At 46.0% G+C, this 17,895-nt stretch overlaps 1 protein-coding gene across 1 annotated transcript; it reads right to left on the reverse strand.

The window, feature by feature from the left end:
• Nucleotides 1–176: 176 nt before the first annotated feature.
• TMEM106C (transmembrane protein 106C) lies at nt 177–16,011 on the reverse strand. The gene is made up of 8 exons (XM_079966897.1): nt 15,875–16,011; nt 7,363–7,582; nt 6,011–6,074; nt 3,613–3,772; nt 3,362–3,502; nt 3,207–3,256; nt 2,369–2,422; nt 177–1,787 (listed from the first exon to the last, which is right to left on the reverse strand). Exons 2-8 carry the CDS (start codon nt 7,547–7,549, stop codon nt 1,571–1,573), a joined length of 873 nt encoding a protein of 290 aa, XP_079823023.1. The 5' UTR covers nt 7,550–7,582; nt 15,875–16,011; the 3' UTR covers nt 177–1,570.
• Between the last annotated feature and the right edge of the window lie 1,884 nt (nt 16,012–17,895).

Consider the following 17,895-nt stretch of genomic DNA (forward strand, 5'->3'; position numbering starts at 1 on the left):
CCCAGACTATCCTTAGCCAACTCCCTCCAAGCAGGCTTTGTACCTGTGGCTGGGTTTATTACCACCAGCCATCGTACTGCAAGACCGGAAACCACAACTTCTGCAATGCCATCAAGTATCCTACAAAGCCGTGTTGTATCAAACTGACATTATAGAGAAAAATCAGCACACCTCTCTCAAAAGCAAAAGACAAGGTTTATTAACTTTTTAGCACTAGAGTCTTCCAAGCAGAAAGGTACAGATTCTATAGAAACATTAACTCTCCCCGTCATTTAAGTATCAAAATACAGAGTTAAAACTCACTTCAAATGGGTGTCTTTTTTCTCCACAGACTGGTTAGAACACAAAAAAGTGTTAAAGGGAAGATGAACTTCAGCAGCAGATATTTGAAGTTACTAAAGTGTAAAGGGAAAAGGATTAGCAGTGACCCAGAGGAGTATCCTTCCAGTCCTTAATTTTACTTTCCCGGTTTACCTAGGGTGTATCCCTCTTGATCCTTACAAGAGAGGGAAACATTGTAGACAGAAACACTAAAAAGATAAATATTTTTATTTACTACAAAGTACAAAAATACTGAGAACAAACCCCTCTAAACAGCACAGGGGCCAACTAAACTGACCCAACATTTCCCAGCTTGGAGAGTCAGATTTTTAAAAGCCCGCTGCTCATAGGTTTTCCTGATGCAAAGATCCAGAAGTCTCGTAGCCCTTTCCTAGCAGAAAAATCTAGTGCAGAAAGTGTGACAACTCTTAAGTCAGGGATAGGGAACCTGTGGCCTTCCAATTGCCATCAATCCAGCTAGCAAGGCCAGTTGTCAGGAAGGAAGAATGGAAGCTAGGGGCAGGAGGATCACTGGTTAGCCACCTCTGCTCTAAATCAATAGTGCTCTCTTTAGAACAATACACCTAAGAGACATCAAAGGAGCTTTAGGAATACCACTGACACAGTCAAAACTAGCTTAAAAGGAACTGCAACCATGAAAACCCCATTGAATGTCTAGAAATCCCCACCCACAACAGGGCTGTAACTATTGCAAAATCCATTTGCTTCGGCAAAACTTAGATTGCTGGCTAGTCTTCTCACTTCCTGGCTAGTCGGTCTCGCCGACAACAAGCAAGCCAAATGTTTCAAACCAGTACACAAGTAATGAGGTTAAGATTACTTCCCCTTCCACAATCGAATATTAGTTCCCTCTTTGGTTACAACAGAGTTAGGAGACCATCCTGGGAATTGTTTCATTTTTTGTAGTCCAGCGGTATGAAGCACCTGCAGGAATGCGCTTTTTCCTAATTTTAAGGAGGAGCACTCAAGAGGGTGTCCCCAAGAACCAAGGCTGATCAGCTAAGAGCAAAATAACACAAGCTAGATGCTGGCAGCGTGAAGGGGGTGGGGGTGAGGACTAAGCAGAGGCTGTTCCAAAACAAGAGCCGAGGTGTCGTCCAGCTATTCATGTAATCATGTGGGAGAAGTGCTGCGTGCAGAGACATTCATAGCTTTCGTTTCACCAAGAACTACAACAACCCCTCTCTGCCCTCCAAAAATACAAAAGCAAAGTCCCATTGTCCTGAGGTTATACAGTAGTCGAAACCAGGCTGCTAGGATCACTGAAGTACATTAGCTGACTCAAACTGTTCTTCTCTTGAGCTACACCTACCCTAGTTGGTGGTGTGGGTACAGGCCGAGAACTGCCTTGGGTATAGGTGATATTCGCACCACAGTCGACGTAATGATGAGTCTCCAGGGAACTCTGAGTTATGTGGCCAATGTAGGAGATCTTCACTGAAGTCCTGAGAGGCAGAAGCAAAGAGAAGGAATCACGGCGGGGGAAAGAAAGCCTGCACCCCTATCTGCCATGCCATGCATACCATACTATGCCAAAAATGCAGTCATTCAAAGAAGCACTGAGGCAAACATTCTCCCCTCTCCTTCCCCAATTTGTTCTGAGGATTTGTGTGATTTATTCTGGTCACAGAGTTCAGCTTTCAAGATTTGGACTGACCCAGCACATATTTTTTTTAATTTTATTTCTCACAAAACTATACAGTGATACCTCGGGTTAAGAACTTAATTTGTTCTGGAGGTCCGTTCTTAACCTGAAGCACCACTTTAGCTAATGGGGCCTGCCGTTGCGCAATTTCTGTTCTCATCCTGAAGCAAAGTTCTTAACCCGAGGTACTATTTCTGGGTTAGCGGAGTCTGTAACCTGAAGCATCTGTAACACAAGGTACACTGTACTTCCTTGCAACCCACACATTTACTGGGAGTCCAATGGTCCTACAGGTCAATGTCTAGTTAGGAATTCACACTTTATCGACTGATGTCAAATTTACTTCTAGCAGAGGCAAAGCAGAATATAAGAGCAGCATACCTCATGAAAATCACCATGTTGTGCACTCTGATCTTGGGTAAAGTGCAAAAGAAACTGGAAGAGACCAAGACAAAGAAATAAATTGGCAAGAGGCTTGAACAATTAAAAGGAAACACACAAAATGTGAAGTCTTGTCATGTTAATCATGTTGACAAATTACCATCTCATGACAAGTGTTTAATGAAGTGCAGTGCTCTTCAAGCTTTGATAACATTTTGATGCCTTTTTAATCTTTATTTGGGAGCTATCTGCACTTTCTAGCTTGAACAGCCTTGTGTGAGGCAGGTTATGCAAAGAGCTTGAGCTAGCCCAACCATCCAGTGGGGATTCAAACCTGGGTCTCTTTTATCCTAGCCCAACACTCTAGCCACTATACCACACTGGTGTGAGATAGCTGGGCCTGCAGCAAAGTAGCAAGAAGAGGGAAGAGAAACCTAGGAACCAGGAGAGAGCAGTGGCATAGAAGAACCAAGACACTACACTCACTCACTCACTCACTCACTCAAGGCTTCTTGGTTTGTGGCGGGAGCATGCAATAAAAGCTATAGTAAGTTTGGCTGGGAGGGGCATAATTCTCCACATCTTGAGAGGCAATGCTATAATACAATTGCAAGATATTGCTGAGAGACCATTTCCAAATCTTGTGCTCATCTTATGCTTATCCACTGGCTCTATTGTGCAGTTGCTCCAGCAGGCATAAGACAACTAACTACCTGAGGGAACCAAAAGCTCTCTAGAAAAGTGGAGGTGGGTGGAGAGAGGTGGCAGCTACTCTGGGGTAAGTGCTGCAGAGCCTAGCTGAGGATCAAACACAGATAAGCAAAAGCCAAGTCCTTACTATACATAAGAAGATGGTCCACCCATTTCAGCCTTCACTGTGAAGTTCACCTGGAAAAACAGGGCACAAGCAAAGCCACATTAGTTTAAGAGGGTGCATCTCCTCTCTCCCCACCATAAAGGCAAGACCCCTATTGCTTTTCCAGACTGCAGTACCAGCTGATCACTCAGTGCCTGGATACGGGTGACGTTGTTGATTTGCCGAGTCCCAACCACAGTATTCATGTACTGCACCTGGCTGGCCAAGCTGGTTACTGCAACCGAGTAGAAATTGGAGTTTCTGATCCGGAGAGTGGCCTATAAAGTAGGACAGAGGAAAAGAAAGGCAGGAAGCCGATAAGATTCTTAGCACCAATCCAGAAAACTACAGCTGCATTAAGTAATATATAGACACACTTGGGTATTACCGTGATGGCAAGGACCACAAGGGAGTTTTTCTCGTCAAACCAGACCGTAACCACTTTGATGCCATTGTCATCCACAAGGACTGAATGAGGAAAGAGAAAGAAGACCACCAGCCCCGACACCAGGAGGCAGAGCAGCACTGACACCAAAACATAGAGTTTCCTGCAGAGGACAAGATCAACAGTTAGCCAGCTTCCCTTCCTGGGCTCAGCTCCTGCTAACAGATCCACACTTTATATGCATAAGGACATAAGAAGGACCTAGCTAGATCAGGCCAAAGGCTTCCTGTTCTTACACTGGTCGAACAGATGCCTACAGGAAGAACATCAGCAAGCAGGGCCTCAGGGTAGCAGCACTCTCCTTGCTCGTGATTTCCAGCAACTAATGAACACACCAAAGCACATCTCCATTTTTCAAAGGAAGTGCAAGGCACTGGTCTAGGCAGTCATATTTAATCCATCAGTTCATCTCCACACAACGTCCTATCATTGCAAAATTCTCCCCTTGCCCTCCCATCAGAAAAAATAATTTAACCCTTCATTATACAAAAGCTCCTCAAAACATCCTTAAGATGCACCTTAGTATTTCTGGGGTCAGGCAACAGATAATGCACCCTTTTTTTGTTCAGGATATGCATCAAGCCAGGTAGTAAAACAAAGCACTACAGTGGTACCTCACAAGACGAATGCCCCGAAAGACGAAAAACTCGCAAGACGAAAGAGTTATTCGTTTTTTGAGTTGCTTCGCAAGACGGATTTCCCTATGGGCTTGCTTCGCAAGACGGAAACGTCTTGCAAGTTTGTTTCCTTTGTCTTGCAAGTTTGTTTCCTTTTTCTTGAAACCGTGCATTCAGGGGGTGCAGTTGCGACTTGACTTCGAGGAGCAACTCGTAGCACGCGGTGTGGTAGCCTTTTTTGAGGTTTTTGAAGACTTTGGTGATTTTTGAAGCTTTTCCAAAATCCGTGCTTTGCAAGACGAAAAAAACCGCAAGATGAAAAAACTCGCAGAACGAATTAATTTCGTCTTGCGAGGTACCACTGTACAGCTTTCCAGCACAAAGCCTGAAATAGGAAATTATGATGCTCAGTCCATGCCATCTTTGGGCTCACCCAACAAGGCAGAGAGAGGTTCTGTACAAAGCTGGCTGCAATCTGAAGCACAACATTAGGATTTCACTCACAAGGCCTACAAGTCACTGCCTCCCTCTGCTCCCCTTCAAAATCCAGCCTCTGTGGTCAAAATGGCTGTTAAAGCTGAGAATGAATTTGTAAACAAGACTTCCAGAGTTTATTTTTACAGGCAAAACACAACTTGGCCAAGAACAGTTTCAAGACTAAACATTTGCTCTCCCCATGAGTGGGTGCACATCTGCTGACCAAGGAAAACACTTCCAAGGAAGCAAACTCTTCTTCATGAAAGCTTCTGCCGCAATGCACCTGTCAGTCTTTAAAGTATCGTATTTTTCGCTCTATAAGACGCACCAGACCACAAGACGCACCTGGTTTTTAGAGGAGGAAAACAAGCAAAAAAATATTCTGAATCTCAGAAGCCAGAACAGCAAGAGGGATCGCTGCGCAGTGAAAGCAGCGATCCCTCTTGCTGTTCTGGCTTCTGGGATAGCTGCACAGCCTGCATTCGCTCCATAAGACGCACACACACTTCCCCTTACTTTTTAGGAGGGGAAAAGTGAGTCTTATAGAGCAAAAAATACGGTATTTAAAGGCTCCTTTTGGTGGTTTGAAGGCCTTTCCACACATGAAACTTAAAGCAGTTATTTCTCTTGTTCTATAAAAAGCTACAATAGCAAATCTGTGGCTTGCTCTCCTGTATCCCCAAGCTTATGGAAGAGAGGTTTGTTGGCTGTGTAAACCTCATGCATGGGAAAGCCTTCAATATTAAGTTCAGTTTTGCTTCCACACCATATGTTTAAAGCGCATTCAATGCACATGACTCCTCCCCAACAAATCCAGGGAACTCTAGTTCCCCCATCACAGACCTACAGTTCCACTGCTCTTAAAACTAGTTTCCATAATCCTTTTGGGGGAAGCCATGTGCTTTAAATGTGTGTTTGGTGTGCTTTAAATGTATGGTGTGCATCTGCTAACACATTCAGCAAACCTGTTAAGACACCTGCCTTGCTAAACACCAGAAATACTGGAATTCACTTTGTAGAATGGGAACAAATTGAGTTGCATATTTTTATAGGCTCTGATTTATTCAGTAAACATTTCAGGTTACAATCAAGAAGTAGTCAAGGCATTTTGTAGATTAGAGTAGTTGGGCAGAAAGCAAACTGGACACGGAGGTGAGATATCTCCTTTCAGCAGGATATTAATTCACTTCCATGTGAATTAGAACATAAAGGCAGCAAGAGGAGTTAGAGACTTCATTTGTACTTACGTCCTTTGAGGTTTTAACCTCTGGTCATGGTATGGTATTAGAGCTACCAATTCGTTGACTTGCTCTAGAAGAAGAAAGCAAGAAAGTAATTGCCAATGCCAGAAGCTCTCAAGTCTTACATGCTTGTTTTCAATGCAGAGATATGCACCTCACAGTTTTTTAAGGTCAGCCTGAGAACTGTGAAATCTGGGTTTCCATATGAAAAAGTCCTAAATAACTTACTTGAATTTCCTGTGAATTATCAACAGGACTGAGAAGTGAACAACTCTACAAGGACAATGTAGTGGGATGGGGTAGGTGTTACCTAAGCTGTTTAAAAAACAGGAGGCTATGATAACTCATACTCAACAAAACAACAGACTGGTTTCAAGTCCACCTTGGGAACCTTTAGTTTAAGTAAAATAAACAAACAAGATTGGGAAGGGGAACCTGAGGCCCTCCAGATATTATTGGACTACCACTCCCATCCCCTGTGGCCATTGGCCAGGCTTGTTGGGGCTGAGAGTTTGAATCCAACAATATCTCAAAGGCAACAGGTTCTTCACCCCTGTATAGGGTAGAAATAGAAATAAATGTAACTTGAACAAAATTATACACTTGTGGCAGACATGAGTCTAGAATCCTGATCTAGAGGTGCTACCTACCACTCCACAGAATCTGCCGTTTGCCCCACCAAAGGCAGGCAACATCAGGTCTGCAGGGTGAGATTCAGTCTGTCCAACCTCACCTCTGAGAAACGAGGTGCACACCACATCACCATGTGACTGTTATTTATAAAGGACATAAACTACAAGTGGCAGGAAAATCACAAGGGGGTGGGGAGCAGGGAAGATCCCAGGGGATGAAACATGCTTTCAAAACCAATGGAAGCTGAAGCTTGTTATGGAGTCCACTGACAACAGCAGATTGCAAAACTGTATAGCAGGAAGGGGCCTGAAGGAAGCCCAGTCCAAGTCCTATGCTGGGCGTAGGATTCTCTAGCTTCCAACAGCCCCCACTTATTAGGCATGACTGGTGTGCAGCAACAGCAAGTTGTGTGAATACCATGCCAGCGATTCCTGCAGGACAAGGGATTGGTTTACCCCACGCAAATCCAGATAGATCAAAGTAGTAAGCCACAACATATACAGGGGAAGCTCTCCAGGCCATTGGCCGGCCTGACCCAAGAGGAACTTCTCAAATACAGTTATTGCACAGCCCAAGGTGAGATAGTAGGAAATGCTAAAAGACAGGATTTGCAGGAGTAGGAAAAGGCACTTTAGGATGCCATTAAGCTATGGCCTAGTAGTGCAAAAAACTCACCGTCCTCTGGAAGTAAGATAGCAAGCTAAGGTATACAGAGCCAGAATTACCTGTTGGGATGCAGCCAGTGCCTTGGCAGGAGGGGCAGGTGATACTGTCTCGCCCAGTGAACTCAACATATGGAAACCTAGCAATGTCTTCCTCCCGATCCTTGTTGTCTAGCAAATCGTTGTCCTCTTCTCTCTGTCGTCGCCTGGAGGAGGAGGAGCTGGTGCCGACAGATTGCAAAGACCCCATTGCATCAGGTTTTTTTCGGGAAGGAGGGGGCTCCTAACGTGTCCGGAAATGGTGAAGCAGAGGACAAATGTTGACATTAAAAGCAGTATCTCTCCCACCCCAGGTTAATCTGCTTCAGAAAGGGACACCATCAGGGTCACATGTAATCCAAAAGAAAAGGTTAGAATTCTGCACCAAGATGGTGATGGGGAAATGAATGAATTCTGCAACCTGTATACAATCTACATTTTTGCACTGTTTCCCTTCACTTTTACACCATGTATTACGGCTGTGCTAAAATTCTGGGAAGGGGCAAAACAAGAGGATATCTCATTTCTCTCACCTCAAAAATTCAGCTTGCTCTGCCCAGGCATAAGAAAGCAGAGAGAGAGAGAGAGAGAGAGAGAGAGAGAGAGAGAGAGAGGAGTGACAACCAAGTATCCTGTTTGATATTTAATTAATATGAGCAGGGTGCTAGCTCTTGAAATGTTTTAAGTTAACTGCCTTTTTTAAATTTGAAATTAGGCTGCCTTGAGAAGGGTTTGCCCTAAAAAGACAGCCTAGAAATCATTAAAAGAAGATACAGTACTCGGAAACCAAAATTTATTGTCCAGTTCTACTTCCTGCACTTTATCTGGATCCCAAACAGCTTGCAGCATATAAACAGTTGCAGCACCTTTGTCTCCCTCTTGCTAATGCAATCACAATAGGAAAAAAAACAGCAAATGACGCTGTTTTCTCTGCACATGAATATATAGGTATACTGTATCATACAGATTCATATGTTTGGCCTGCCGCTGGTGGGACTATGTTCCCGGCAAGAAAAGGTATACTGTACACCTAGGAAGTGCTTGTGGATCCAGCATCATCCTTTGAAGTAAGTCTGGAAAGTGCCATTGCTCCAGAATGCAGCAGCCAGACTGTTGCCTGCTGCAAGATGTTTTGGATTTCCATACAGCGTTGTTCCAGCTTCACTGAGTCCCTGTTTGTGTGAGTCTTAACTTTCAAAGCCCTAAAGAGTCTGGGACCAAGATACTTCAGGAACTGCCTCCTTCGATATAAACTTGGTCGTGTGTACCATTCAAGAATTGCAGGTCTGCTGCCTGAACCCCTGTCATCTAAAGCAGGCCTGGGAAAATCTGTGGCCCTCTGATATTGTCAGACTCAAACTCCCATCAGCCACAGCCAGCACAGCCAATAATCATGGGACTTAGTCCTGCAACATGGGGGTGGGAGGGGGGGCACAAGTTCCTCACCCCTCACCTGAAGTAAGGCATGCATGAATGTGAGACGAGACTTTCCCCAACTGTAACATTTAAACTATGGAACGCCCAGGGCCCCGCTCACTTTGAGTCAAGCAGTTAAGGTTTGGATTTGTAAAAGAAGAATATGGACAAGATTAACAACAATTTCTGATCAGCTGATGATTTTTAATGCTGTTTCATTTGTGGTATTCAGGGTGGATAAAAATCAATGATTTTTTTAAAAAATAAAATAAAAAATAGGATTTTTGATTTAAAAAATCCCCCACTGGGTTCCAACAACTGCACTGACACTTAACTGTACAGAATATACACCTGAATGTAGAAGCATATCCAAAGGGGGGTAGGGTGGAAATAGTAACTGGGATCTATAAGTCCTTGAAGTGCTTGCCAGTCAACTACTAAGAGTTCACTAGTTCCAGGCCCTTCTTCCCAGGACTCACCTGACATTGTCTAAACAATAAAGTCTCTAACCACAGTAGTTAACAAATATGGATACATATGTGTCAGAGCTGCCTCCAGGTCCCAGCTCACAGAGGACCAACGCTAGGCTGTAGTTATGTACAAAAGTCTTTATTGAGGTTCAGTTTCCATTTTAAAGCCGCAGCGTGCAGCTCTACGTCTCGACCTTAGACCGGCGAAGTCTCGTCTGAGTCTCCTCCCCTTCCACACCAGTTTAAGACTCTCGCCTTGCTCCACCTCTTCCTAAGTTCATTTCTCCTCTGGGCCCTCCTGCCCGCTAGGGTTTCATCCTTCCTGGACTCCTCTGACGCTGACCCTGATGATTCTTGCCCCTCCTTCCGGCGGGCTTTAGGACCTGGTTCCCTATCCGGGCTACCTTCTGTGCCACTCGCCTGTACATTTGAACTTGGCGCGCGCGCCCAGCCTGCAACTTTCCTCTTGACCGTTAACTCGCTCTCCGATGGAGGCGTGGTCAACCTTGACTCATCTTCTCTCACTGGTGGTGCATATGTGGGCTCTGACACCTGGGACTCCTCCCCCCCACTACGCTCTGGTGGGGAAGCTGGTACTGATTTCCAACTGCTGCTCTGGGAGTCCCCGCTGGCCCCTTGCTTCTGGGGTGTCCCCCTTGGGTCGCCCCTTGCCCTGCCCATCGGCGCCCCCTTCTGTGAATCTTCCGATTCGCTGGAGAGGCTCATGGAATCTATCGGGCTGCTGTCATCTTCTCCTACGCTGCCCTCGGATTGCTCCCCCTCGCTCTCCATCTCCTCTCCTCCCTGCGCTCCCGCTGAGCCCCTGACAATATGCTATAATGTTATTCTTTTAGTTAAATAAATTATTTAAATTGTTATTAAGGAAATGATTATTTTTCTCCTTCCAATAAAGTACAGCAGAAAAGTTGTCTAAATATAAACAGTTAACTTATTAAACCTCACAATAATTTCATAATTATTACGTCCATGTATTTCTAATAGTATAACCAAATCAGTCATTTTTTATATAACTGTAAAAACTTCACTAAAAAATTATTAATCCAAAATCAAAACCTTCATCTGGTTGTAAATATTAAGATTATAGCAGCAAGAATGAGTCTTTATGTAGAATCTGATTTAAATCAAGTCTTACTGACTAGTGATTTAAATCTATTTGATTTAAATCAAATCCACCCCAGTGGTATTGTTCTTAAAATGTGTTGTGGTGAGACATCTTAAGAGCCACCCAGAGACAAGACAGGGAAACATGTTTTAATAAATAAAACAAACAAGAACTAAGCTCTAGTTGTGGACATAACCTTAAAAGAAGCATACCCATGTCTAAAAAAACAATAGCGCTATTTTTTGGATAGATAAAGAGAATGCGCACTGGTTAGGAGATGTTGGAAGAACAAACTTAAAACACATAACACAAAGAAAAACATGTAAAATCAAGACCAGCCCCTTCACCACTCAAGATAGGCAAAAAAGGAGAGAGAGGGTCACTAAGCAAGACCAGAAACACTCATAACAGTATCTAATTAGACTTCTCCTAGAAAGTGAGGAAATCCAAGTTTCCTAAGCACAAGCCACACCCCCTTCCCTCCACTTAAACCCACTGCTTCTTCTTACCCCCACCCACCCACCCACAAAGTGACTTTGCTCAAGAGCATCTCTCTCATGGCCCTGACCCATTTCTCCTACAGGGCCTTCCACCCCATTTCTCTACAAGTAGCTCCCCTCCCCACCTACCCCAAGACAAAAACATTATTTACTAGCAAGATGAATGTCATTAGGACAATGTGTGACTGTAGGAATGACTGCAATAGTGTTATTGTGGGTCAGGCCTTCCAGCAGCAGGAATGAAGGGCCTTTATCACACTGTAACACTGCCCTTCCTCCCATATACTGTACAGCATTTTATATCCCCCAACAAAGATGAGATTATTCATCATTATTTTACATGGAGGAGAGATTTATACAAGGGAGCATTTGGGGACACCACTGGGTTGGGCCCTAAGACTTGGGTCATACTGGTGTATGACAGAGTATTGAGAGAAAATATTGAGGTCGGTCCTTTTTCACAGATTCAGTTCATGTTTTCACATTCCTGGTAGTCCAAGTAGGATACCTGGCCATTTTAAAAGGCCCTCAAGTGCACCTTACAAAACTTAAAAATTAACAGAACCAACCAACCAAAACAACCAACCAAAACCAGGCTATGTTTTTTGTTTGTTTGGGGGCGTGTTCTGCAATATGTCACTGAAGCAGTAACAGAACATTAGTACAGTGGTACCTTGGTTTACGAACTTAATCTGTTCCAGAAGTCCGTTCTTAAACCAAGCCGTGCTTTCCCATAGAAGCGGGGGACTCAATTTACAAATGGAACACACTCAACAGGAAGCGGAACATGTTCTGCTTCCAAGGCAAAGTTCACAAACCAAAACACCTCCTTCCGGGTTTGCAGCGTTCTTAATCTAATTTGTTCATAAACTAAGCTGTTCTTAAACCAAGGTACCACTGTAGTGGGTTTAAATTGGATAATCCACCCATCATTCCGCTTTGTAAGTTGTTCTGTGATGCTCCCCCAGTGCTACTGCATTGCTGCCATTTGGAGAGGCACTCTTGAACTATAAGGTAACAAGAGCGAGACCAAAAAAAAAAAAAAAGCCAGGACATTTATGGCATAAAAATCTTACAGAATTTCAGGAGGAAGTTAAAGGACATGCACTGGCAGGAAACCAAGTTGTATGCCCAAAACTTTTGCACGTGCAAAAAGTACCAGAAAAACAGATCACATAACCACCTTGATACCATCATGAGCACAGATCATGAATGCAAACTAAAAAGGGCATCTGGAAGGGGCCATAATCAAACACAACAGCATCTCAGCAATTTAAACGCTTTATAAGCAGCACAAACAGAAGTCAGGGAGAGAGCTAATCCACACCTAAGGCATGACAAAACAACACAGCCTTTACAAGCCGTGGAAATACAGGTGGTGGGGGGGGGGCAAACAAATATTCAAGAGAGAGTTCCACAAAAGAAGACCTTGTCCTATGTGGACTCCAGCCACACCTCTCATGGTCGCTAAACAGAGAGCCACCTCTACTGGGGACCACAATAGACAGGCAGGATCATACAGGAGGAGCTAGTTCTTAAAATTCCCATGCCCAACTATTCAGTACAATCCCACACACAAATTTAAAGTTGGAGGCACACGTCATTCTTCAACCTGAAAATGGCTATTCTGACAGCAGCTGATTTTTTTCTATAGGATAAGTGCACATTCACCTTTCTACAACAACCACTCACTTCATGCTTGCCTCCACCTTACAGTCAAGAGGCACTCAAAAGGGCAACTCTATATTGGGGTAACCGAGTGATGCCATCACACAACCCCATGCAGAGAGGTGGCAGAATTACCCTGGCAAAGAGACTAACTGAAAGGAGGCAAGACCCATATAGTGAATCACGCATTGCAGAGACACAACAGACGGCCTCTTTCGTGGATGCGCACAAACTGTACTTCTCGTGGCACACAAGCAGTTTTCTCACAACACAACTTACTAAAGCAGATAGCAATACTAAATGAGATACTTCACCTGGCGGGTTCACAGCCCAAACTGGGGAACAGAAACATGTAGGATAGGCTGTGCAAAGGCAGAACCACCCTTTAATTTCTTTTTAAAAGGGGGGTGTTAGTTTCAAACAATGAGATGCAGGAGGAAAAAGAGGGTGGGGAGAGAAGACAAAGGTAGAACGATGGCCATACAGTGGTACCTCAGGTTAAGTACTTAATTCATTCCAGGGGCCTGTACTTAACCTGAAACTGTTCTTAACCTGAAGCACCACTTTAGCTAATGGGGCCTCCCACTGCCGCTGCGCCGCCGGAGCACGATTTCTGTTCTCATCCTGAAGCAAAGTTCTTAACCCGAGGTACTATTTCTAGGTTAGCAGAGTCTGTAAGCTGAAGCGTATGTAACCTGAAGCGTATGTAACCCAAGGTACCACTGTATATAGAATCATAAGGGACCACAAGGGTCAATCTAGTCCAACCCCTTGAAATGCAGGAATCCTTTGCCCCAACGTGGGGGCTTGAACTCATAACCCTGAGATTAAGATTTGTGTGTTCTACTGACAGGTAAAAAAGGTAAAGGTAAAGGTACCCCTGCCCGTACGGGCCAGTCTTGACAGACTCTGGGGTTGTGCGCCCATCTCACTCAAGAGGCCAGGGGCCAGCGCTGTCCGGAGACACTTCCGGGTCACGTGGCCAGCGTGACATCGCTGCTCTGGCGAGCCAGAGCCGCACACGGAAACGCCGTTTACCTTCCCGCTGGTAAGCGGTCCCTATTTATCTGCTTGCACCCGGAGGTGCTTTCGAACTGCTAGGTTGGCAGGCGCTGGGACCGAGCAGTGGGAGCGCACCCCGCCGCAGGGATTCGAACCGCCGACCTTTCGATCGGCAAGTCCTAGGCGCTGAGGCTTTAACCCACAGCGCCACCTGCGTCCCCTCGCACCACCTGCGTCCCCTTCAGATACTTATCTGAAGAAGTGTGCATACACACGAAAGCTCATACCAAGTACTAACTTAGTTGGTCTTTAAGGTGCTACTGGAAGGAATTTTTTTATTTTGTTTTGACTATGGCAGACCAACACGGCTACCTATCTGTTCCTAAAAAATAATAATTGAGGCCAGTCTCACATAGCAGGTAAGGTTAAAAGACTATTGGGACAGATACTAGAAGAAAGGCAGCGGGGTGTAAGGATTAAAGGTAAAGGTACCCCTGCCCGTACGGGCCAGTCTTGACAGACTCTGGGGTTGTGCGCCCATCTCACTCAAGAGGCCGGGGGCCAGCGCTGTCCCGAGACACTTCCAGGTCACGTGGCCAGCGTGACATCGCTGCTCTGGCAAGCCAGAGCCGCACACGGAAACGCCGTTTACCTTCCCACCAGTAAGTGGTCCCTATTTATCTACTTGCACCCGGGGGTGCTTTCGAACTGCTAGGTTGGCAGGCGCTGGGACCGAGCAGCGAGAGCGCACCCCGCCGCAGGGATTCGAACCGCCGACCTTTCGATCGGCAAGCCCTAGGCGCTGAGGCTTTTACCCACAGCGCCACCCGCGTCCCGTGTAAGGATTAGGGGTGTCAAACTAGGGCTCAAGGGCTCTTAGGGAAGCTTTTAATGTTTGATGTATTACAGTATTTTAATATTTTTTGGGAAGCCGCCCAGAGTGGCTGGGGAAGCCGAGCCAGATGGGCGGGGTATAAATAATAAATTATTATTATTATTATTATTATTGGCCGGCCAGCCCCACCCGCCACTGCCCCTCTCTAAGCAAAGCCTACCTCACAAGGGTGTTGTGGGAATAAAATAAAAAGACGTGAGAATGGGGGGGGGGGAAGCTCCTTGGAGGAAAAGGAGAGGTATTTATTTATTTCATCAAACTTACACACCGCCTGACTGCGAAACGACGACCCCAAAGCAGCTTAAAGGTAAAGGTAAAGGTACCCCTGCCCGTACGGGCCAGTCTTGACAGACTCTGGGGTTGTGCGCCCATCTCACTTAAGAGGCCAGGGGCCAGCGCTGTCCGGAGACACTTCCGGGTCACGTGGCCAGCGTGACATCGCTGCTCTGGCGAGCCAGAGCCGCACACGGAAACGCCGTTTACCTTCCCGCTGGTAAGCGGTCCCTATTTATCTACTTGCACCCGGATGTGCTTTCGAACTGCTAGGTTGGCAGGCGCTGGGACCGAGCAGCGGGAGCGCACCCCGCCACAGGGATTCGAACCGCCGACCTTTCGATCGGCAAGCCCTAGGCGCTGAGGCTTTAACCCACAGCGCCACCTGCGTCCCCCAAAGCAGCTTACAAAAGATAAAACAGTGAAATGTAAAGAAAGATAAATCAGCGCAATGGGGAGAGAGAGGGAGAGAGAGAGAGAGAGAAACACAAAAGTTAAAACGCTGACCCCTATTAAAAACCACCTCAGCTTTCTTGGCAGAGATGACTGGCAGAATCCGGGACCAAGGAGAAGAGTCGGTGGAAGAAGATTGGAAAAAATTTAAAGTATATCTTCAAAAATATTGTAAAATTAAGGATTGTTAGAAAGATGTTGGAAAAAGAAAATTATGTGGTTTTGGTAGAAATGATATAAAGGATTAAGTAAAAATGAATTGATGAAAGAGAGAACGTAAAATTACAATATATTAAAACAAATTATTAAGATAAAACAAGGTTGGAAGGATTTGCTGAAATAATAATTTGAACTAGAATACAAAAATGGGAGGTGTGAGGAGGTCAAGGAAATAAGTAAAGGAAGAAAGTTATGTAAAGGTTTAATCCGGTTTTTTTTTTAAATGATTGTATTTTTTCCGGATTTTTTTCTGTATTTTTTCTTTTTCTTTTTTCTTTTTGCAATTTTTAAAATTCTGAATAAATATTATTTTAAAAAAAATAAAAATAAAAATAAAAATAAAATAAAAACCACCTCAGCTTTCTAAGACTAAGTATTTGCGGGTTGGCTGGTGTCGTAGAAACAGCAGGTGCTGAAAAGGGGTCTTGAAACCGCTTTGTCTCAGCTGAGGAAGACCCCGACCCGCTTCGGGCCACCCCCCTCCTCCCTCTCCCGCGTCACACGTTCACACGTTCACCCTCCCTCACCTCCGGGCTGAAAGCGCCCCAGCTCCGGCCTCACCGGCGGCTCCTCGCCATCTGAAGCCGCTTAGCGTCGCTACGACACCAAGCAGCGTCACAACGAGGCAGGGGGCGGGGCCGAGAGGAAGCCACGCCTCCGCCCGGAGCCGCAATACGCAACAGAAAAAGGGGCGTTTTCAAGCCCGCCCCATATAAGGAGCCGCTCACCTCCCCGTGCGCAGGCGCGGCATACGGGCGTGACACCCCAGTGCGCGTGCGCAGTCCTAGCACCGGAGTCAGCCCGTATCGCGAGGAGTAGGCGCAGGTGCAACGACGCGCTGAGACGCCGAAGCCTCGGCCCCCCACAAGGGGGCCTGTTGGTTTCACTGCGCATGTGCGAACGATGGTTAGGCAGTGAAGGCTCTGTCTCTTGAGAGGGGCGGGGCTGTCTGAAAGGGGCGGTCCCGCCCGTGAAGCAAAAGAAGGCGGGCGCAGGAGGCGCTGGGGCAGCAGATCCCAAGACAGTATAGAGCTTTATTGAATCATTCTAGCCCATTATCCCCCCCCCTTGTTCATGTAGATCAGTGTTTCCCAAACTTGGGGCGCTGGCTGATTTTGGACTACAATTCCCATCATCCCTGACCACTGGTCTTGCTAGCTAGGCATGATGGGAGTTGTAGTCCAAAAACAGCTGGCGACCCGAGTTTGGGGTTAAAGCCTCAGCGCCTAGGACTTGCCGATCGAAAGGTCGGCGGTTCGAATCCCTGCGGCGGGGTGCGCTCCCGCTGCACGGTCCCAGCGCCTGCCAACCTAGCAGTTCGAAAGCACCTCCGGGTGCAAGTAGATAAATAGGGACCGCTTACCAGCGGGAAGGTAAACGGCGTTTCCGTGTGCGGCTCTGGCTCGCCAGAGCAGCGATGTCACGCTGGCCACGTGACCCGGAAGTGTCTCCGGACAGCGCTGGCCCCTGGCCTCTTGAGTGAGATTGGCGCACAACCCCAGAGTCTGTCAAGACTGGCCCGTACGGGCAGGGGTACCTTTACCTTTACCTTTAAATTCACTGGATTTCTGCACTTACATCCTGTTACCAGAAAAATCCGAGGGCTCCCTTGGACAAGAAGTAAAGACACCAACCAGAGTAAATTGGAGCAAATCAGCAGCCTGTAGGCTTGGCCTTTATTGACTGTTGCAACAGGGTGCTCCCCTCACTTGCAGGTGAGAGGAAAGACACAGAAAAATGGTGTGCAAGACCTTATAAAAACTTTTGAAATTCCCCTCCTCTAGGTCAAGCCCACCCCCAGAAACATCATGCATTACATTACAGAAAGGAGGGGTTGAGGGAGGAGTTGTGGTGGTAACCTGAGTGTCCTGTCACCTGGCTGGTTCCCTTCTCTCCCCCTCCCCATGAGGTCTTTAAGCAGAGGCTTGACAACCATATGTCAGGAGTGCTCTGATGGTGTTTCCTGCTTGGCAGGGGGTTGGACTCAATGGCCCTTGTGGTCTCTTCCAACTCTATGATTCTATGATTCACTTCCAGGAGACAAAGGGGAGTTTGCAGTTTCCTGCCCCCAGAGGGAAGATCTGATCATTGTCCTTTGTTTCAGTCCATGCTGAATCCACTCCCATATGCAAGTTCTTTGTGATCTTGATTGTCTTCTGTCTAGGACCATCAGGGTTGGCATAGCAACTGGGCAGGGCTCCTGTGGATGTGCTGGGATGGTGAAGGGATTATGGCTGCCCTGTATCAAACCTTCCCCATTTTGTAGTCCTTCCTTCATGGAGTAAAATAAAAGTGGAACAGTGCAAAACCGATGTATGGTTGATTTTCTATGAATTTATAACAGAAGCGTAGCGTATGTAGTGTGTGAGTGTGTGTGAAGTTTGTACAAACTGAAACATTGGGGTGGGGGTTCCTGCTACAATAAGATTCAGTTGTCTGGGATGGAATTTCCTGGTTCTTTTTTCTGCTGTTTCTTCCTCACCATCTACCTTGGTGGGGCAGAAGTGAGAACAATGGAAAACAATGTCGCAATTCATG

The sequence above is a fragment of the Podarcis cretensis genome, assembly GCF_951804945.1.
Source record: "Podarcis cretensis genome assembly, chromosome: 2".
Classification (NCBI taxonomy): domain Eukaryota; kingdom Metazoa; phylum Chordata; class Lepidosauria; order Squamata; family Lacertidae; genus Podarcis; species Podarcis cretensis.